At 38.3% G+C, this 20,695-nt stretch overlaps 13 protein-coding genes across 13 annotated transcripts; 8 read left to right on the forward strand and 5 right to left on the reverse strand. All coding sequences in view use genetic code 12, as the record gives it.

Annotated features, from left to right (window-relative positions):
- Positions 1-472: 472 nt before the first annotated feature.
- On the forward strand, positions 473-3,112 carry CORT_0A00890 (hypothetical protein; the record flags this gene model as incomplete). The annotated part of the gene is made up of 1 exon (XM_003865873.1): positions 473-3,112. The coding sequence occupies one exon, from the start codon at positions 473-475 to the stop codon at positions 3,110-3,112; it is 2,640 nt and encodes an 879-aa protein (XP_003865921.1).
- A 105-nt stretch (positions 3,113-3,217) lies between these two features.
- Positions 3,218-4,990, forward strand: CORT_0A00900 (Frs1 phenylalanyl-tRNA synthetase; the record flags this gene model as incomplete). Its single annotated transcript, XM_003865874.1, has 1 exon — positions 3,218-4,990. One exon carries the CDS (start codon positions 3,218-3,220, stop codon positions 4,988-4,990), a length of 1,773 nt encoding a protein of 590 aa, XP_003865922.1.
- A 317-nt stretch (positions 4,991-5,307) lies between these two features.
- Positions 5,308-5,937, forward strand: CORT_0A00910 (Sec4 GTPase; the record flags this gene model as incomplete). Its single annotated transcript, XM_003865875.1, has 1 exon — positions 5,308-5,937. The coding sequence occupies one exon, from the start codon at positions 5,308-5,310 to the stop codon at positions 5,935-5,937; it is 630 nt and encodes a 209-aa protein (XP_003865923.1).
- A 122-nt stretch (positions 5,938-6,059) lies between these two features.
- CORT_0A00920 (Mci4 NADH-ubiquinone dehydrogenase) lies at positions 6,060-6,479 on the reverse strand (the record flags this gene model as incomplete). The annotated part of the gene is made up of 1 exon (XM_003865876.1): positions 6,060-6,479. The coding sequence occupies one exon, from the start codon at positions 6,477-6,479 to the stop codon at positions 6,060-6,062; it is 420 nt and encodes a 139-aa protein (XP_003865924.1).
- A 263-nt stretch (positions 6,480-6,742) lies between these two features.
- CORT_0A00930 (Ifu5 predicted membrane protein) lies at positions 6,743-7,429 on the reverse strand (the record flags this gene model as incomplete). The annotated part of the gene is made up of 1 exon (XM_003865877.1): positions 6,743-7,429. The coding sequence occupies one exon, from the start codon at positions 7,427-7,429 to the stop codon at positions 6,743-6,745; it is 687 nt and encodes a 228-aa protein (XP_003865925.1).
- Positions 7,430-8,373: 944 nt separating this feature from the next.
- On the forward strand, positions 8,374-9,900 carry CORT_0A00940 (Prp40 protein; the record flags this gene model as incomplete). The annotated part of the gene is made up of 1 exon (XM_003865878.1): positions 8,374-9,900. One exon carries the CDS (start codon positions 8,374-8,376, stop codon positions 9,898-9,900), a length of 1,527 nt encoding a protein of 508 aa, XP_003865926.1.
- Positions 9,901-10,058: 158 nt separating this feature from the next.
- CORT_0A00950 (Arc19 ARP2/3 complex subunit) lies at positions 10,059-10,633 on the forward strand (the record flags this gene model as incomplete). Its single annotated transcript, XM_003865879.1, has 2 exons — positions 10,059-10,061; positions 10,121-10,633. 2 exons carry the CDS (start codon positions 10,059-10,061, stop codon positions 10,631-10,633), a joined length of 516 nt encoding a protein of 171 aa, XP_003865927.1.
- A 91-nt stretch (positions 10,634-10,724) lies between these two features.
- Positions 10,725-13,643, reverse strand: CORT_0A00960 (Dal81 predicted zinc-finger protein; the record flags this gene model as incomplete). Its single annotated transcript, XM_003865880.1, has 1 exon — positions 10,725-13,643. The coding sequence occupies one exon, from the start codon at positions 13,641-13,643 to the stop codon at positions 10,725-10,727; it is 2,919 nt and encodes a 972-aa protein (XP_003865928.1).
- Positions 13,644-14,053: 410 nt separating this feature from the next.
- On the reverse strand, positions 14,054-15,133 carry CORT_0A00970 (Swf1 protein; the record flags this gene model as incomplete). Its single annotated transcript, XM_003865881.1, has 1 exon — positions 14,054-15,133. One exon carries the CDS (start codon positions 15,131-15,133, stop codon positions 14,054-14,056), a length of 1,080 nt encoding a protein of 359 aa, XP_003865929.1.
- Positions 15,134-15,297: 164 nt separating this feature from the next.
- Positions 15,298-16,287, forward strand: CORT_0A00980 (hypothetical protein; the record flags this gene model as incomplete). Its single annotated transcript, XM_003865882.1, has 1 exon — positions 15,298-16,287. The coding sequence occupies one exon, from the start codon at positions 15,298-15,300 to the stop codon at positions 16,285-16,287; it is 990 nt and encodes a 329-aa protein (XP_003865930.1).
- Positions 16,288-16,354: 67 nt separating this feature from the next.
- Positions 16,355-16,606, reverse strand: CORT_0A00990 (hypothetical protein; the record flags this gene model as incomplete). Its single annotated transcript, XM_003865883.1, has 1 exon — positions 16,355-16,606. The coding sequence occupies one exon, from the start codon at positions 16,604-16,606 to the stop codon at positions 16,355-16,357; it is 252 nt and encodes an 83-aa protein (XP_003865931.1).
- A 41-nt stretch (positions 16,607-16,647) lies between these two features.
- Positions 16,648-17,100, forward strand: CORT_0A01000 (Ten1 protein; the record flags this gene model as incomplete). The annotated part of the gene is made up of 1 exon (XM_003865884.1): positions 16,648-17,100. One exon carries the CDS (start codon positions 16,648-16,650, stop codon positions 17,098-17,100), a length of 453 nt encoding a protein of 150 aa, XP_003865932.1.
- A 100-nt stretch (positions 17,101-17,200) lies between these two features.
- CORT_0A01010 (Trm1 N2,N2-dimethylguanine tRNA methyltransferase) lies at positions 17,201-18,877 on the forward strand (the record flags this gene model as incomplete). The annotated part of the gene is made up of 1 exon (XM_003865885.1): positions 17,201-18,877. One exon carries the CDS (start codon positions 17,201-17,203, stop codon positions 18,875-18,877), a length of 1,677 nt encoding a protein of 558 aa, XP_003865933.1.
- Between the last annotated feature and the right edge of the window lie 1,818 nt (positions 18,878-20,695).

The following is a 20,695-nucleotide window of genomic DNA, read 5'->3' on the forward strand; positions in this document are numbered from 1 at the left end:
CTTATGTGTTGAATTTATTTACCGGAGCCATCAGTTCAGCCATCAGTTTAGCTGTTACCCCCGCATTAAAAGATCCGTACTTGGTAATTGTGTTTAGTGTCATTGGTGGAGTTGAATTTTTAGCTGGTCTTATCTTGTTGCTGCACTTCTTCAACTTGCATAAAACAATGGGGGAAGAGGAGAAAGAAAGGATTGCATTGGGTGGTTCGGCTATTTCGGAGAAAACTATTGCAAGGAAAGGATTGGAGCCAATATTTAGCCCCCCCCCCCCGAATCGCTACCCATTAGCAGCTGTAACATCTCTTAAGTCAGTTGGAGTAGAAGAATGATCAGGTAGAAGTATAGAACACACCTTCATTTTGTAGAAGGATTTTCAATATTTAGTTTGTAATTTTATCATTTCGCGCTTTGTAAACAGTCGCAACTATTCTTCTTTTACCCTTCACACTTCGTCGATGAAAGACTGCTTCTCATGTCTAGGGAATCTTCAAATGATAATGTATTTCAGCCACCAAATTTGAGTTCCAGGGAGCTGCTTACATCGATTGTCACTCATGAGGGATTCCGATCTCGTTCTAAGAAGGGAGCAAGTCATCTTCCGAGCCTCCCTAATTCGCCTAGTGTTCAGTCGGAAAAGAACTATTTCGAACAGGACAGCATCAAACAAGATGATTCCAGTGGAAATAACTTTGTTGAGTTTGACTTGAGCTCAATGAACTCGAAAAATAGAACAAGCGAGTCACTTCCTAAAGTGTTGGAGAAAGTATATGTTCCTTCCAATCCTGACACACCACAGATTGAGGAGCACCCTGAAGAGCCTATCGACAACACTCAAGTTGAATTGGTACCTGCAACAAAAGAGGATGACTTTTTTAGTGAATCTAATTGGAAAGAAATGAAAACGATATCTTATCTAGACTTTTACGATGACAAGGGTGAGCTTCAACACAAATCTGAATCTGGACATGACTTTATTCACAACAATAATCTTCATTTTGGGTATACCAAAATAGATACAGAAGAACAGGTCAACAAATATGCAGCTTTAGATAAAAAGACTGATTTTTTGTTCAAAAATGCAACTCGTAAACCACGTACTTATGGAGAGAAAAATGTACTTTTCGATGCAGAGGATGAAGAATTTGATAACAATGATGAAGTTGACCCAAATGAGGCTTTGACCGATACGAAGGATATGCTTTCAGACTCACAACGATTGGCATATGTGGGAATGGCCAAATTGATAATGGTGGATATGGCTACAAAGTTAGTCATGGTGCAATTTGGAACGAGTAGTAAATTGGCAAAGCAAATGAGCGAATCTCAAAAACATTTCTCCAATTGGTCCTCGAATACGTCGCTCAAATTGTACGATCATTTAGGGTTGATAAAGGAGGAGAAAGAAATGATTGAAAATTTGAGTAAGCATGGAGTTGAAATTAGTGATTTGTCAAAGAGTCTAACTTCTTTGGAATTGAACAAGCCTAAGGGCCTTACCGACGACTTTGATTTGAGATGGGTTTTGATATGTGATTTATTTTTGTTACTACTAAGTGATGGATATTACGACGCTCGTTCGAGGTCTCTTTTGATGACATTCGCAGATATAGTGGGTATTTCTGGCTTGGAAGTCTTGCAATTTGAGCGAAGGTTGATGGAGTGTCTTGATATGGAAACCAAGGACAGATCAATTGAAAACAAAGATGAATCGCTAAGCGATCAGCTGTTTGTCAAACGACAAATTAAGAAGAACAGAAATAAGCGGTTGGCTATGATTGGATTGGCGACTTTGGGTGGAGGGTTGGCCATTGGATTATCTGCAGGGTTATTGGCTCCTGTTATTGGAGCTGGTATTGCTGCAGGTTTAACCACCGTAGGAATCACAGGAACTAGTGGCTTTTTGGCAGGTGTTGGAGGAAGTGTTTTAATCACTACAAGCGGAGTTGCAATAGGTGCCAAAGTCGGAAATAAAGCAGGTGCAAGAAGAGTTGGTGATGTACAAACATTTGAGCTCAAGCCGTTGCACAACAATAAAAGATCAAACCTTATAGTCACCGTTAGTGGTTGGATGAATGGTGCAATGGATGATGTTCGACTTCCGTTTTCGACAGTTGACCCTGTGATGGGAGATATGTTTTCTTTGCTTTGGGAACCGGAGATGTTGCAATCAATGGGTCAAACGATTGGTATTTTAGCAAGTGAGGCATTGAGTACATCCATCCAGCAAATATTGGGAGCAACTATTCTTAGTGCATTGATGTCTGCCATTCAACTTCCAATGGCGTTGTCGAAACTTTCGTACTTATTGGATAATCCGTGGAATGTGTCTTTGGATCGTGCTTGGAAAGCGGGGAAGATCTTGGCTGAAACAATCTTATCTGGAAACTTAGGTGTGAGACCCATAACATTAGTTGGATTCTCACTAGGGGCGCGGTTAATTTACTCCTGCTTGATAGAAATGGCCCATAGAGGCGGATACGGATTAATCGAAAATGTCATTCTCTTGGGATCGCCAATTGCTATCGATGTTGATCATCTCGCTCAAGCTAGGTCCGTTGTGAGTGGGAAGTTTATCAATGGATACTCAAAGAAAGATTGGATATTGGGTTATCTATTTAGAGCAACCGGTGGTGGAATTCTGACAGTCGCTGGGTTATCACCCTTGGAATCTGTAAGTGGAATCGAAAACATCGACTGTACAGAGTTCGTCGAAGGTCACATGTCATACAGAAAAGCAATACCAAAAATCCTACAATCAATAGATTGGGAAGTGCTAAGTGATAATTTTGCAGAAATTGAAGAGCCAGACCCAGAGCAAGGGGAGAGACAAAGACAATTGATTAGTGAGTTTGATGAAGCTAGAGCAAAAATGGAAGAGCAAAAAAATACACAGGCTGAACCCAAAGGATGGCGGAAATGGTTTGGGCCAAGAAAGAAAGACTGGTGGGATATTTATGGTCAGTCAGGAGCTGATAATGATGCCAACGATGGGTCAAAAGAGGAATACAATGTCGAAGAACCCCCTATTTTTGATTTAGAGGCTTTGGCTAACGAGGTGAATGATATTGAAGCTGCCGCTAAGGACAAACAGAAGGAAAAGGTAGTGGAATGAGTTATTACAGTAGTTCGCTAATTTTTATATTTGTATTTTTCAATTTTTTTTTTCTCTGACTCAAAAAATTTTCAGCACCATTCAGTTAAAGCTCCAACATCAAGCATGCCTACTATTCCAGTTGATAAGGAGGACCTTTTCAGGTTATTAGGTAGATCATATACTACTGAAGAGTTTGACGAATTGTGTTTTCAATTTGGTATCGAATTAGATGAGGATACTACAGAAGAATGCCAAGGTGATGAGAGACCTCAGTTGAAGATTGAAGTTCCTGCAAACAGATATGACATGTTGTGTATTGAGGGTATTGCTCAAGCATTGAATGAATTTTTAGGAAACAAGGAACAACCACAGTACAAATTGAAACCAGAAATTCCGGAGATCACTTTAACTATCAAGGAGTCTACTTTTCCTATTCGTCAATACGCTGCTTCGGCTATTTTGAGAAATGTCACATTTGACCAAAGATCATATGACTCTTTTATTGCCTTGCAGGATAAATTACACACCAACTTGTGCCGAAATAGGACTTTAGTGGCCATTGGGACTCATGATTTGGATACCTTAACTCCTCCATTCACATACGAGGCATTACAACCAAAGGATATCATATTCAAGCCGTTGAATCAGTCTAAGGTCATGGACGGTGAAGAATTGATGGAATTTTACGAGAAAGATAAGAACATTGGTAAATACTTGCACATCATCAGGGACTCGCCCGTTTATCCAGTTATGTTGGATGCAAACAGAACTGTTGCTTCCTTGCCACCAATTATCAACTCGGACCATTCCAAGATCACCTTGAATACAAGGAATGTTTGGATCGATGTTACCGGAACTGATAGAACCAAGACAGAAATTGTGATTGAAACTTTGGTTGCAATGTTTTCAAGGTATAGTCAAACTCCATTTGAAATTGAACCCCTCAAGGTAATTTCTGAACATAATGGTGAGACTCGTGTAACTCCTAAAGTGACTCCAAGGGAAGCCAAAGCTGAAATATCGTACATTAATTCGTGCTTGGGTTTGAATTACTCAGGCGAAGAAATTGCCAAATTGTTGAAAAAGATGTCATTGGAAGCTACCCCCTCAAAGGATGATAATGATATCCTTGACGTTAAAATTCCAATTACCAGATCAGATATTTTACATCAGTGTGATATTATGGAGGATGCTGCAATCGGTTATGGATACGATAATTTGAAAAAGACCAAACCAAGCAGTGAAAGTATGGTTGCTTCTGCTTTGCCAGTAAACAAAGTAGCTGATATTTTGAGGTTGGCAAGCTCCCAAGCCGGCTACCTGGAAGTCATGCCATTGACGTTGTGCTCTCATGATGAAAATTTTGGATGGTTGAGAAAGAAGGATGATGGCTCAGCAGTGAAGTTGGAAAACCCAAAGACAATTGAATACCAAGTTGTTAGAACCACATTGTTGCCAGGTATCCTAAAAACGATCAAGGAAAACAGAAAGCATTCATTACCAATCAAAGTGTTTGAATGTGGTGATATTGTTTTGAAAGATTCTAGTTTGGAAAGAGGTGCATTCAACCAGCGTAATTGGGCTGCGATCTATGCTGGTAAGACTTCTGGTTTCGAATATGTCCAAGGTTTATTGGGAAAGATTATGCAAACCATGAGAACTCCATGGTTGGAGAACCCATCAAAAGATGAGAGAAGAGGCTACTGGATTGAAGAAGACAAGACTAACACAACATTCTTTAACGGAAGAGGAGCAAAGATCTTTTTCAGAAGTCAGCCAAATGGAGAAGTTAAAGAAATTGGAGGTATCGGTGTTTTGCACCCCGAGGTGATGAGCAATTTCGACATTCCATACGCCGCTTCATCGGTTGAATTGAATGCCGAAGTCTTTTTGTAAAGTAAACAGATAGCTATAGAGTTGAAGAGTAGTTAGCGGACCAGAATGTTAGAAGGGGCAAGTTTTGTACCCACTACACGACTCCTTTTTTCTTTTATTCTTTTCTCACCAAAACATTAAATCACTCGTTGTAGCAATAGAGAGAGTATTAAATTACTAGAGTGCACCACTGGATCAGAATTGGAATTGATTGTTGTTTAGACCAAATAATCACTAAACCAGTTTGAAGTTAAATTTGTCAGTGAAAACGTTAAGTTCTTGTTACTCCTATTTCAAGTTAAATTTGCCAGCACACACACAATAAAAGAGAATTCATAATGAGTGGTAAAGGAGCTTCTTCTAAAGCTTATGATATGATAATGAAATTGTTGTTAGTGGGTGATTCAGGGGTCGGAAAATCATGTTTGTTGTTGAGATTTGTCGAGGACAAGTTCAATCCGTCCTTCATCACAACCATTGGTATCGACTTCAAGATTAGAACAATTGAGAGCAAGGGAAAGAAAATTAAGTTGCAAGTATGGGATACCGCTGGTCAAGAAAGATTTAGAACCATCACTACTGCTTACTATAGAGGTGCCATGGGTATTGTAATAATCTACGATGTCACTGATTCAAGAAGTTTCGAAAACGTTGAGAATTGGTTCCAAACTGTATCTCAACATGCAAACGAGGATGCCCAAATTTTCTTAGTCGGTAACAAGTGTGATGATGATGTCAATAGACAAGTAAGCAAGGAACAAGGTGAAGAGTTGGCATCCAAATTGCACGTGCCATTTTTGGAAGCTTCGGCAAAGAGTAATGAAAACGTTGATGCGATCTTTTACGAGTTGGCAGGAATTATCCAGGAAAAACATGTTAATGATAACGCAGGAGCCGCCACTGGTGGTGGTGCAGGTGGTGTAGACGTTTCCCAAGGAAACTCCGGCGTCAAGAACAATTGTTGTTGAGGGGAAATATTCTAGAGGTGATTTTTTTAACAGTGTAGAAGTTCTCTCTGCTCTAGTGTCTACATGTGTCTTATAAATGTTATCTTTCAAAAGATTAAAGCTTTTACCGAAGGTTCTATGTGTTAGATTTTCTTACCAAAGTAGACCCATTGATCATCTAATGGCTTTTCTTCCAACTCTTCCCAACATTTCAAAGCGGATAATTCGTGACTTAAATTCAATTCCTCAGCAGCTTGAATGACAAGTTCCTCAATTAACCCATTACCAATTTTGTTTTCTATGTTTTCTGTAATTTCCTCTTCTTCCACTATTTTCAATCTGTTCTTAGTCAACTGTTCGACCGACTGTCTGTACACTGAATCTTTTGGAAATTTATCGTTTAGCACCTTCAACTGTTCATGGTATAAAGTGACAAGAGCAGGTCTTGGGTTTGGATGTTTGTAAATACCCGTTATACCTGTTGGTAAACCTTCACCTGCTCTTACTATAACCTCTGACAACTTCAATTTGGGTATTTGTCTTAAAACTGAAGTAAATCTCATTGTCTCTATAGTTGAAGATAATATGTGATGCAATAAATAAGACCTCTTGTCCTTTCTCAGCCAACTTAGGTAAAATTTGAACTTTTGTAATAACAATTTCTCATTGATTGGTTGGCTGAAAAAAAAAAAGTGAAATTTCAGACAGACACAGACTACATCCACGCAACAATTTCTAATTCGTGAGAAGAGTGTATGGAACCATAATAGCAAATCTGTATAGAACTATTTACTCTTAAAATGAATGTTCTACCTTACCAACTAGCTTAAAAATCACCACCACCGAAGTCACCACCGCCAAAGTCGCCTCCACCATAGTCACCACCATTATCGTAACCATCTTGGTAACCATCTTGATACCCTTCCATCCTCTCGTGATCGTCCCAATCATTTATGGCACTTCCAAGAAGCATACCTCCTAGTAAACCACCACCGACTCCTAATGCCATGTTACCTGCCCCACCACCAAATCTACTTCTTTGTTGTTGCTGTTGTGGTGGGTATTGTCCATATCCTTGTGGTGGATAACCTCCGTAACCCTGAGGTGGATAACCTCCATAACCTTGTGGAGGGTAACCTCCGAACCCTTGTTGAGGTGGATAGCCACCGTAGCCTGGTTGGGAAGGATATTGTGCGCGAGGTGGTACACCACCTGCACCACCATAACCTGCTTGTTGTTGATGACGGTTGAACAAACCTTTGCCTTGCTCGTCCTTTGCAGGAACACTCAGTTTGGAAGAATTTGGTGATGCTGTACCTGCTTTGGATGCAGTAGGGCTGTAAGCTGGAGGTGGAACATCATCATCCTTGTCAAAAACAGTTCCCTTTGGCGCATCCCACTGTGATTTCTTTGTCGATAAGTCAACATAGAACCATGTCTTGTATTTATCATCAAACTTTGCGAGCCAACCACTTGGAATTGTTGGTGGCTTATTCGGATCGTCTTTTGCCATTGTTATTGTTTGTGTTTTCTGTGGTTTAATCTAATGTGTAACGTAAGGTCACTGGTATTGTTTTATAGATTAACTTTAGAATCCTAATAGACTATTGATGCTTGTATGCAATCTATATCGGAGATGTTGTTAATGATTGCTTTTCTCCGTGTAATGGGGAGATAAATAGGAGAACTGTAAAAATCGTTGAGATTACGTAATTTGACATGCAAAAGAGATTGGTAGCACTAAATGACGCAAACCTGGGCTTAGCGCAACACTTACAGCTATATGCTTTTGTAAATGACAGTTAGTGGCGTGGCAATTAGTTGAGTGCATAGACACGATGCATAGTAAACACTGGATAATACTATCTTAGTTTGAAAGACGACCATCGGTTGTTCGAAGAGTACCAGAGTCTGTATTTTAACTCAAGACCTCCAAACACGAAAGTTTATAAATTGAATAAAGAAGATTTCTTCATGGTACAACAAGGAAGACCGCGATGAAACGAGTAAACTCTCAGTAACGCAGGTATTCTATATGTTGAATTTGGTTTAGTTTGGGTGCGAGAACCCGGCTGCAAATTGAAACGAGACTCTCTAGTTGACAACATCTTTCCTACTGCTAAAGCGCTTAAGTTTGATTGGATATTAGCCTACACAAACACTCCTAAGGATGTATCTTTTAGAAGCACTCTCAAAAACGTTTCCCTGTCAACACACTATATGCCATACAAAGCTACGAGATTGATGCCTATAAAAATCACCCTTACGAATGAAAGCTCAAATCCTTAAAAACATTCAGATGCATTAGGGTTAGGATAGGCACATATACCCCATTATTGACCTTTAAAAGGATATTACTACTTCTACGCATTCAATATTGCCACTTTCTATGTTGCTGCAAAAGTTTCATCATTCTGTGTCGCGTATTGGAAGCTAAAAAAAATTGCACTAGTGTCTATGCTGTTGATCAATATTCCACACTTTATCATGTCTGTTTGGGAGCAATTGAAGACAGAAGAGGGACAAACATACTACTATAATAAAGAGACACTGGAAACAAGCTGGACCTTACCAGAGGGGGAAGAAGCCAGTGTTGTTACCTCAGGTTGGCAAGAGTACATCACAGATGATGGGAAAACGTATTATTACAATGAGTCAACAGGGGAAACTACTTGGGATAAGCCAGAAGAGTTAGAAGTGGATGTCACACTGAATGAAAAAGAGGAAGAAGAAGAAGAAGAAGATGCGATTGACCAAGCTCTCAAGCATCAACCAGTAGAACTACCTACTAGTATGAGTTCTACCGATATTTCGGAAGAGGATGAACAGGCGTTTATTCAGTTTTTGAAGGACAAAAATGTCGACTCGACCTGGTCTTTTCAAACAGTTATGCAGAAATTGGTTAGCAAGCCTGAATATTGGTCCGTTCACAACCCAATCAAAAGAAAGTCCTTATACGAGAAGTACCTTGTTCAAAGATTTGAAGATGAAATCAAAAACAAGACAGATGTAATTGAGCGGTTTAAGATAAATTTTATCAAAGAATTGGAAAAGTTGAGAAATGAGGGTGAACTTGATTATAGAACTAGATGGATAAGTCTACGAAAAAAATTCGTGGAGGAAGAGAACCCCATTTTCAAGCATTCAATGTTGCCGGATCTAGATTTGGCCAAGATGTTTTACAAGTACACAGCTGAGTTGAAAAAAGAACACGAATATGAAGATCAGAAACTAAAGCATCAAGCAACCGATGAGCTCTACAATTATCTCCACCTGATCAACAATGCATTAGTTCAGAAAACATCTAATTTTCAAGAGCTTTACGCTAATTTAATAGAAGACCCGCGTTTCAAACAAAATAAACACTTCAGACACTTGAAGGAATTGGATATACTAAATTTATACGAATTTAAACTTTACCCTGAATTGGTAGAGGGTCTAAAGAAGCAAATAAAGATACAAGAAAAGGTGAATTATCGAAGTGATCGCAAAGCACGCCAAAATTACCGATCCTTACTAGCTACACTAACCTTGGATGCGAAGACCAAATTCAGCGATATTTTCAGCACTATAGAAAATGAAGATGCGTTCATCGAGTTGTGTGGCAGAAACGGATCATCACCATTAGAGTTGTTCTGGGACATTATTGATGAAAAGAAACAGGAGATGAAGCTACGAAAGGATTTAGTCGAAGCAGTGATCAATGATTTGCAAAAAAAAGGAGAACTTGGCCAGAGTATATGGGCCACCAAGGATTCATTCGTGGATAAGCTCAAGCAGGTTAAAGACGATAGATTACTACAGTTTAATTTGAAGGAGGAAAGAACTAACAATGAAATTTTTGATATATACCAAACATTGAAAGATGAACGTGAATTGAAGGAGAGAATAATCAAAAAGAGAGGTATTTCGGAAATTGATATAGGTTCTGCTGCCGGCCCAGCAAAGAAGATGAAGAAACAGGTGAAAAAGATGAACTATTGAATATTCAGTGTACTAGTCGTGTATAATGTGTAAAAATGTTTTTTTTCTTTTTCGGAATTAAAAGCATTGTACCAATTGTTAAATCAACGAATTCGCAATTACACCTCAAAGTTTATGTTTTACAGTGACAAATTGATTCAATTTCATAATAGCTCACCATGGTATGTTTCAACCTTGCCCCCCCAACATTCAATTGAACACTACTAACTTTGAAGTTTAGTCACAATCATTAAAACCATACTTGACCGCTGTTAGATCCTCACTTACCGCCGCCATATGTTTACAAGACTTTTCATCACAATTAGTAGAACGCCACAACAGACCCGAAATAGAAGTTACCCGTGTTCACGATGCCGAGCTTATTCTCAACCCCATGCACATTGCTCGTAATGAAAATGAAAAGATTTTGATCGAGCCAAGTATAAATTCAGTCCGAGTATCAATTAAAATAAAGCAAGCTGATGAAATTGAACAGATTCTTGTGCATAAGTTCACTCGATTTTTGACTTCGAGAGCAGAGAATTTCTTCATTTTAAGAAGAGTTCCGATTAAAGGTTACGATATTAGTTTCTTGATCACCAATTTCCATACTGAACAAATGCTAAAAGATAAATTAGTTGACTTTATAATTGAATTTATGGAAGACGTCGATAAGGAGATCAGTGAGATGAAATTATTCTTAAACGCCAGAGCTAGAGTTGTTGCCGAATCATTTTTAATTCCTTTCGACTAGGAAAAGTATAGTCTATACAAATAATGTAAAACAAATGTTTAGAGTTGCTGGCAAAAATTTCATATAAATGTTGCAGATAATTCTAGTAGTTCTACTTTGTAGTTGACTCTGGTGACTTGGTGACATGAGACGAATGAGGGGATTGGTCAGCATAGCTTGGCGCTTTGTTGGCATACACCCTCGGGGACACTGCTCGAGATGTGTTACCTTGAGAAGTATGAGGTGAATTGACAACCTTATTCTGAGGCGAAGGAACAAATGGTGGCGTGTAAAAACTTTGGGGGGAATTGTATGGTGACTCTCGCAAATTCGAAGGCATCCTTATTTTTTGCTGATTAGTGGGTTTACCTTCATAAGAAGGATTTGGACGTAAGGATGGATGGGGCAGTTGCAGCTGTTGGGGTTGTTGAGTCTGTGGAATTGCAAATGGACTATAGCTTTGATTGGTTTGGGGCATAGTTTGTTGATCTTGCACATTGGGTAGAACCATAGGCATATCGACATTGTCGTTGAGTAAACCAGGTATATTTCCCAAAACTAGATCCAATTGAGATAATGCCTCAGCCACTTGGTCAAACCCCTTTGATGATATTTTCAAAATCCATCGATAATTGAAAATTTGGTCTCGATAGAAATCTGCTTCTTCTTGAGTGGGCGAGGATATGAATAAAATTGCTGCAAATGTTCCAATCAATGTGAAATTAGATGATGATGAAGAGTGCCAAAAGGAATGTATATGTTCAGGCTTTAAATCACGCACAAACTCAATTGATGCTAGTAAACGAGTTTTCGCTGCAGAACGACAGACATTAACCAATTCAGGAGGGGGCGGGTTTCCAGCATTTGTTTGCTGGTAGATTATGGTGGTGATCTTTCTATGCAACGTCAATTCGGTGGCAAAATAGGCCAAATGTAGGTATCCATTGGAGCATAACTTCCTAGGTTGCACCAAGTTCATTTGCAATTCACTGGGCAAAGAATAGAACCAATTTCGAAGTTGCAATTGCAAAGGTTTAGCTAATTTCAACACCTCGCTAATATTAGTAATCTCTCTCATTGCCTTCATTGAGTAAAAATGATTTAAAATATCAGACAAAATTTTAGACAAAGCAATCAAGTTTGTAAAAATCTTCTTCCCAGTATCCAAATCAGATGACCCCTCTTTCAAGTCTCCGTCGCCATGTTTATCGGGAAAATCCTCCTCATGTAGTTGTAAAACAATCCAGTTGTTTTCGTTGATATGGGAGGGTCGAGAGTCCTTTAGGGAAAGCCACTTGTCTTCCATGTATACTGCCCATGCTAAACGCTTTCTCAAACCTCGTTCCCATTTGGGTAGTTTCCAGTTATTGCAGTCCAAACCAAGCCCCAATTCCTCAGCTAAGGATACCACTTGAGAACATAGCACCCATTCTGAATAATCTGCGTCTCCGCTATTCTGGACCTGGTTGTTTGTAGCTTTGCAACTAATAATATGCTTACATTGTAATAACAATAATCCTGCTTGCACTGCACTCAATTTCGGACGCTTGAGAATTTCCTGAAGATAATTTTTGAGTCCTATTTTCAATATTAGTTCCACATTAGGTTTGGGGAACCTATTCAATTGAGGATCATAGTCCCACCATTGAATTGCTAGCACGTATACAGCTGCTATCAAAGGGGCGGTAAATTCTCGATGTGTGCGTGCATACTTTTCCAAAAACACCTTTTTATGTACAATGGGATATGATGGATGGATGATTCTAAAATACAAATCAATCAAAATTTGTCCATGAGGAGAGATGAGTTTCTCAATAGTGTCGACGTCATTTGACATCGTTTGGTAGGATTGTGGTGACTGGTCATCTTTCAAAACAAAATGTACCTTATCGCAAACTTTTCTCAACGATATGGAGTTGCTCAAGCTTGCTTGCTCAATTTTTGCAGCACCACTCAGATTGTTATCACGATTACGTGTGTCAATGATTGTATTTAACAAATTCATATCGTACAAGTAATTGGTTGGTCCGACATAGAAACTCGAGCGTGGAAACTGCAATGACAATGTCTTCTTAAGTAGGGAGTTATTCATGGCTGAGTAATCTTGAACTGGAGCAGTTTCTCGTATCGGCACATCGGGAATTTGACTATTGTCACCAGTCAATGCTGCTGCATTTGTCTTCCCTCTTTTCTGCAGATCCAGCCCCATTTCAGAAGCCTTTCTTTTCGCTGCTGGTGTCGTATAGGTACAAGTCAATTGCTTTGCCTCACATTGAACACAATTGTTTGTATTTGGAACAATGACGCACTTGGTCTTTCTTCTTCGGCACTGATCACATGGACGTCGTTGCTTTGTTGACTTTGTGTTTGGACCTTGTGAAGTCGTGTTTGAAGTAGGATCTATTGGTTGTTGGGATATAGATGCATGCGGCAGTTGGCTTTGACTCAAAGTTTCCTCCTTGTAGGGTAGTTGAGAGGGGCGGTTTTGATGTGCAAAGTTTTCTGGAGCTGGCAAATTGTTTACCTCAGGATGGACATTATTTTGATACTGTATATGGTGCATTATGCCACTGCTTACATCATTAACTCCAGAGTTATGTCCTGGTTGGGATATATGTGTTGGTAATTCAATATTGTACAAGTAATCAGCAGCACTAGGATCAAACATCATATTTCCCCATTGTGGATCTAGATAGCCCGAGCTTGGCTGGGTTGTAGCAGGTCGAGAATTTAGATTTCCATAGGTTCCTTGGTTGTTTGAGCTAAAGAGATGTGATGAGTCCAGTGTGGCTTCTGGAGTATAATGATTTGGGAAGTTTGACTTGACTGCAGGGTCTTGCGTTTGATGATTCTCATTGAAAGAGCTCGACTCATTATACGATTCGCTCAAATTGTCCTTGTCAGCGTCTAAGTTTGTGGTAACACGATTGTGAGAAGTGGGATGGTCTTGTGTGTTTGTGTAGTCTTCATTTTGTTTCTCATTTCCAGCCAAATTTGAATCCACATCATTCGATATGTTCTGCACCACCATTTGATCGTTATCTAAACACTTATTGTAAAGACTGGTGGGAGTAGTGTGAGTAGTAGATATTACTAATTTGTATTTGTTGTGGTTGTTTGAGATTCACGACAAAAACTTATCTCACAATTTTTTTTTTTCAAGTTCGTTAATTTATTTTTTAGATTTCCCCCTCTCTTTTCCTGATGATGTATATACATGAAGTTTTGAGATACCTATGAATGATGAAGTAGATACGTTATATAAAGCTTACGAATAATTGGAATACGTGGTAGAAATAGCCATTAACATTAATGAAGACAGATAGGGCAATTACAAAATGGCTTATGTGCCACAAGATCTTTGTAGATGAATGCTCAATGATTAGTTTATAAGTACACGTACGCCAGTTGATGCTTATAAGTGTTCCGCAAAGTTCTTCACTATACTAGCAACCTCTCTTTGAAATTGTTCCAGAATCCTCGATCGTAATCGTTTATCAAATCATCGACAACCGATAACACCGGTGTGAAATTGTAACCCGGTGAATTAGTCTCCAGCACCAAAATAGTCTCATCTTTCAAGCTTATATAAACAACGGCTCCAGTTGAGTCCCTCGCTTTTTCAACGTACGTTTCATTGTCTATATTGGGGGAGACTTTGTACAACAATCCCAAGTCAACAAGATACTCAACTTCGCCCCATTTATCCAACTCGTTTGTCGTCACTCCTAGGTAAATATATCGTAGATGCAAACCGGTAAAAATTACCACGATTGGTGTGAAAATCGTACAAAGGATGAGGAAAACTCCCGTGACTTTATTGGCATCAGTTGTTGTCGTAATTACATTCCATAGTTGTGATATGCGTGTCATTTGTGGTGATAGTGCCTTATAACATAGGATACCGCCATACATAAGCATGTTTATATTAACAAAAAGAAATAGAAAAAACCATCTGTAGTTTTTCCAGCCAATGCAATTGTTCACCCATACACAATGATGATCGTATAATAAGTAACAATGTCCACATACTGAGCAATGTTTTGATCTTGCTGGTTTGACAATCTGACAAGAGTTGCACTTGTTGTCTCTGAAGAATATTAGTTGATTTGGCTGATATGGATATGACTTTGTCGATTTGGAATTGACAATTCCGGGGTTACTCAACGCACAAAGAAGTGTGGCAACATAGATGAGGGCCATTGACAGTAAAATATATCCCATCTTTATCAGCCCTACATCAATCATTGGTTTCGTCTTGATCAAAAATTGCTGAAAGCATATGGTTACGACAATAATGTATCCAATTGGTACTAACCATCCAAGATATTGAATAAACCTGCCATCAGTTCGTTTATCAAGGTAGTTATAAAAGCTGCTCAACTTAGCAAACAAATTGAGCAATCGGATTCTTGCATTTTGTATGGGGGTGTTTCTAAAACTTGGCGAGTCTCCAAATATGAGAAGAATAGTTAACAAAAATGAAGTTATACTTATTCCAAGTATAAGCTTGAATAGCATCGTTTTAACTGATGTAAACCACACAATTTATTTTTCCAAAATGGTCAACGCGTGCAATTTATTGTCCCAAATAGGAAACACCGCAGAAATTTCGATTTTTGACGAGAGAAGGAAAAGTGGAACGACAAACCTGTTATCGTAGGCTCTTTGAATACACACCCAAAATGACAAGCACACTGTGCTCAACGATCCTAGATGAGGCGATTGCATATGTTCAAGGGTTACTAGACTCAATTCCATTCAGTTCAGATCGAACGACGCATTTTCTCAATGTATATAAAATTTACCATCAAGATCTCATCAAGTTGAATGATGAACCATACAAATTCCCCATCGAAGCGAGCAAACTATTGAAATTGAACATTTCGTTAGGTAATCTACTCAAAGCGTTACAAACAGATGAAGAGATCTATAAACAACAAAACTTACAACAGAAACGATATTTGAATAAGTTAAATAGTATTCAGGAACGAAGGACCGCAACACCGACGGGGGTAAAAGAGGATGGCTTGAGACAACCAGTGTCAGACCAATCGGTAAAACATGCGATAAGTTCAGGCCAGGTTTCACAATCACTACAGCCACCGTACCAAGTACGTTTTGTAAAGAATATGGTGACCATTTTGAAGAATTTTGATATCGATGTGCCAGTGAAACAAGAACCATCGTACCATCGCAATAGTACAACGTCATCATTCGGATCTGCTCCACATACTCCAAAGCGCATGATATCCAATGGTAGCAGTAGCGGGCCCTATGCTACAAACACTTCACCCATAAAATTAAACTCGAAGCAATTGCTTATCGAAAAATTGGAGATTAATATCAAATTGGATAACTTGTTTATCTACAAAATCACATTTAAGTTAATCTTAGAGATCTATAATCGGTTGCAGCAGAGCCTACAAAGTGACGGCAGTTTAACTTCATCCCCATCTAAGGTTAAAAACGATGATGAATCGTCAATCTTCTCCGGCATTTCAGCAAATTCACAGGATTCCAACATGGGTAATGAAGAGTATTTGAAATACGTTAACAATTTACTACGTCGTATTAGCTATGGAATAACCCAGCCGTTTGTTGCATTAGTGTTTCGAGAACATGTTGAACAACAACTCACTGATGATTTTTCTCAATTGATAAATACCCTATAGAATTAATAGCAATGACTTGTATTTGTAATCTCTACCATCTACCTTTGTCCTAACCAACTCCTCTGTGTCATACCCACCACCAATCAGCAAATCGCCTCCAAACTAGTTTGCTAAACCGCCTTCCTAACAACTTCCCCACCAATGGAAACAAGACTAATCCTAACACCATTTGAATTTGGTTCATGCTTTCTTCCCATTGCTCTTGTGCTGATAGCGCATCGTATTCCAGAAGCAGGGATTCGTCGCCTGAAGAGGCATAGTCGGAGTCATAATCTAGATAAGCATCGTCGTCAGTTATATTGTATTGTTCAGTAGACATGTGATGGAAGATGAAAGTTTGTGGCGTGTTTACCGAGATTTATGATTTTGGTGATTTTTTTCCCTTATGAATTTAATAGAAACCAGCACCAAATCAATGGATATTTACATTATAAGAGTAGAGCCATGACGCATATTGTCGTACTGCCTAGCTTGCTACCTGAACTACTACCGAAAGCCTCAGCTAATTCTCCAAAGCATATTCGCTTATTTTGTCAGATACTTAGTTACGAACCGAGTAGGTTTATGCTTACAGTAGGGAAGGTCCCCATGCTTTCCAATGTCGACAATGACCCAATTGACATCAATGTTAAAGAGTTACTAGCAACTCTGACTTCAAGTTTGAGTTTTGAAGTGGGCGATGTAATAGAAATTGATGGGTGCTTCAATGGGAGAAAGGTGGAGCCAATATCAATTTGTGAGATGCAATGGCTGGACGTTACAATAGAGAAGCTACAAGTGTTGGATTATATGAGTGATATGAAACCCTTGTGAGGAGGACTGCTTCACCAAAGTTGTTTGAGTTGAACCATATCACTACAACGCGCATCTCCACGAATAATTTTTTTTTTTTCAAACTCCATCAGATCATCATATGTATCGACGATTACGTTCCCTAATTAAAAATATAGCCATGTCAACGTCAAATGCCGAAGAGGCAAAGGTTACTCAACAAACACCACTACAAGCTGCTTCATCTTCTGCTGAATCAAACTCATTCAACTACACCACAGAGGGAAAAGCGACCATCTTGACCCCTAAAAAAGATGAAGTGTTTTACAATCCAATTCAACAATTCAACAGAGATATCTCTACATTGTCGATCATTGCATATGACCAGTTCCGTGCTGAACAGAATGAACAGAAGAATAAAAACAAAAACAAGAAACGTAAACTACTCGGATTAACCATTTTGGAAGCATTATCAGCTTCAGGATTGAGATCATGTCGATATGGATTGGAAATCCCCAATGTTTACAAAATTGTGGCTAATGATTTATCACCGGATGCAGTTACTTCCATCAATAGAAACATTGAACATAATCAACTTACGGGGAAAGTTGTTGCCAACCAGGGTGATGCAATCAAATTTATGGCGTCAACAACAAACAAATTCAATATAGTTGATCTTGATCCATACGGTACTGCATCTCCATTTCTCGATTCAGCAATTCAATGTATAGAAGAAGATGGAATGTTGTTGGTTACATGTACCGATGCTGCTGTTCTAGCAGGAAGTGGGTACCCAGAAAAGTGTTTTGCCTTGTATGGTGGAAACAACTTTGGCAATTCATATATCAATAGTGAAACAAATCATGAAGTTGGGATTCGATTGATGTTGCAGTCAATTGCAGCCACTGCGGCTAAATACAAGAAATCAATTGAGCCAATGTTGAGTTTGAGTATTGATTATTATTTTCGAGTTTGGGTAAAAGTAAAGACAAGTCCGATCAAGGTAAAGACCTTAGCAAGTGAGACTATGCTAACTTATGGATGCAATGGCTGCGGACACAAAGTGGTGCAGCCATTGGGAATTCGAAATGATAACAAATACATCTATCCCAAGCTAGTGGGACAGGTGAATAGTCACTGTCAATATTGCGGTAGTACGCATACTGTTGCCGGACCAATGTATGCTGGTCCATTACACAACCAAACTTTTATCAACAAGATTCTCCAACTTAACGAGAAATCTGATAAAGAAATATACAAGACATCAGAACGTATAAAAGGGATGTTGACCCTAGCACAATCGGAATTGAATACAGTGCCATTCTTTTACAACTTAAACCACTTGAATTCAATTTTTAAATCACCGCCAATATCAATTGGCGAATATAGTAAAGCAGTGGGGAACTTGGGTTACAAATTGAGTTTAACTCATGCCAAGAAGAATTGTATCAAGAGTGACATACCGTGGGAAAAGAATCTTGAGATTATTCGTCAATGGACAATAAAACAAAATAAGGCATACATTGAAGAAATGAAATCGAAATTGGAAACACAAGGTTCATTGAATGAAAAGATTACTGAAAAATTGGCCAAATTGGGTCAAGACATCACTTATAGTCCTAACTTGAATGAGAAATCTGTGGGTGCGCAAATACTCAATTATTTCAAAAGAAAAGAAACTGGAACAGATGGCAATGCTATTGATTTTGATACGTCTAATGATGAAAGCGACAAGATTCTGAAATTGCGCAAGGTGAAAATGGTTAGGTTTCAAGAAAATCCAACAAAGAATTGGGGTCCAATGGCAAGACCAAAGTAAATAGGTACAGGAAAGTTTTAGAATATGTTTATAAATACAATTTTGCTGTTTGATCTGGTTAAATATGTAGATGATAAGGCTTGTATTCAAGATACTCGAAACGATAATAGAAGTAATTTGACTATAATGTGGTAAACTCTTTTCCAAAGTAATTCAATAAATGGAACATTAAACACTCGACTACAAAGACTGAAACAGATACGAAATTAGGGAAGCGCAATATCGGTGGTTCGTGGATCATACAATTTGCGAAAACGGCAACTTCTTGATGGAATTATGCTTTGCAACAAGCAAAATAAGTACTTTGAAGTTTCATCCGATTCACATTTTCGAAAACACATATATTTCTCAGCAATTGATTATATTCATCAAAAACGTGCAATTGTTGCGGTTTGTTGATGAATACCAGAAGATGTTGATTGTGTTTCAAAGCTGTTTTCCCAAGAAAGGAAATTTCTCAAAAGTCCTTTTCTAGGATCAATGAAGGACATACCTGTCATGAACTAATAATGGCCATCGCTATCCAACAATTCAACAGAAATAAATAATCGATGATGTGTGTTAAGGGAAGAAAACCAGAAATAGGGCAGTGTTGTTAGTATTTATGACTCTTTGATTATGTATTGCTTCAATTGATTGCTTACTAGAGTAAATTTGCACTCCCCCCTCCAGGTGACATATAGAATATATATAGCCGACGAGGGTTAGTCAGTATATATCCATCAATTTTCAAACAAAACTTATTTTAACCCTGTTGGACCATATAACTAATGCAGAATTAATCAATGATTTGATATTTTTCTGTATTGATCAAAAAAAGTATACTGGTTCTTGATTGATACCATTAATTGCCGAAAACTTTGAGTGTCTTGTTCGTGATCCTTGATAGCACTCAAATGTACTTTTTTGTTTTTTTGGTAAGTTCAAGTTGTCGTAAAAGTGATGAGTATACCAAACTCAAATTCTACCTCGACAAATTATTTCCACTAGCAGCGGTTTTGGAGCGGGTTCTGTGTTGTGAAATATTGAGGACTATGAGCAAGAATTGAAAGTAACAAAAAAGGTACGTACGAATTATGCTTTTTTTCCAGTATTTGAAATATATTTTAAACAGGAGATAAGAGGTGTAAAAAGATTATAAAGTAAGAAAGTAATTGATTATTGTAGAATAAACCAACTCGCTTGTTAATTGGTTTATCACTTTCGAATTGAGTTGCAATAATGGTGGATCTGATCCTTGCCGTTACTAGTCTTGTAGCAGCTTCATTTTTTTTGTAAACTTGAATTACTGATGAATTCTGATTGATATTTCACTCTGTCTGTTTTGCATAGTTCTGAATTGAATGAGTTACATTGCAATTCTAAGTCTAATCAAAATTGTAACTCTGTAAACGTCTTGTTAGGTGATTAAGACAGAAGACTCTCCAAAATCAAATCCAATAAATTGAAATTAGTGCATCTCCTACTTGGAGCTTGCTCAAAAGTTTGATTGCATACTAAGTTCAAGACAAAATATGGATGAGCGGGGAAAGTTTTTTTTTGCAACCATCGGTTTAAAGGATAAAATAACTGAAAATTCACAATTCAACAACAAGTGTTATTTTGTCAGTTAGAATGTCGTAATTTGGATATAAACTCCTTTTTAACTACTTGTAAATTGTTACATTTGGTAATATCATTGCTAAGCTTTAAAGTCGGTCACTATTAATGGAATTGCACTCTATTGACGATTTAATGTTGAACAATAGTTTCCACAGCCAAGTCAATAGCGGCCAAGCTTCCAAGAGAGGAAAGAACAAGAAACTGTATTAACGGAAC

Source organism: Candida orthopsilosis (genome assembly GCF_000315875.1).
Source record: "Candida orthopsilosis Co 90-125, chromosome 1 draft sequence".
NCBI classification, from domain to species: domain Eukaryota; kingdom Fungi; phylum Ascomycota; class Pichiomycetes; order Serinales; family Debaryomycetaceae; genus Lodderomyces; species Lodderomyces orthopsilosis.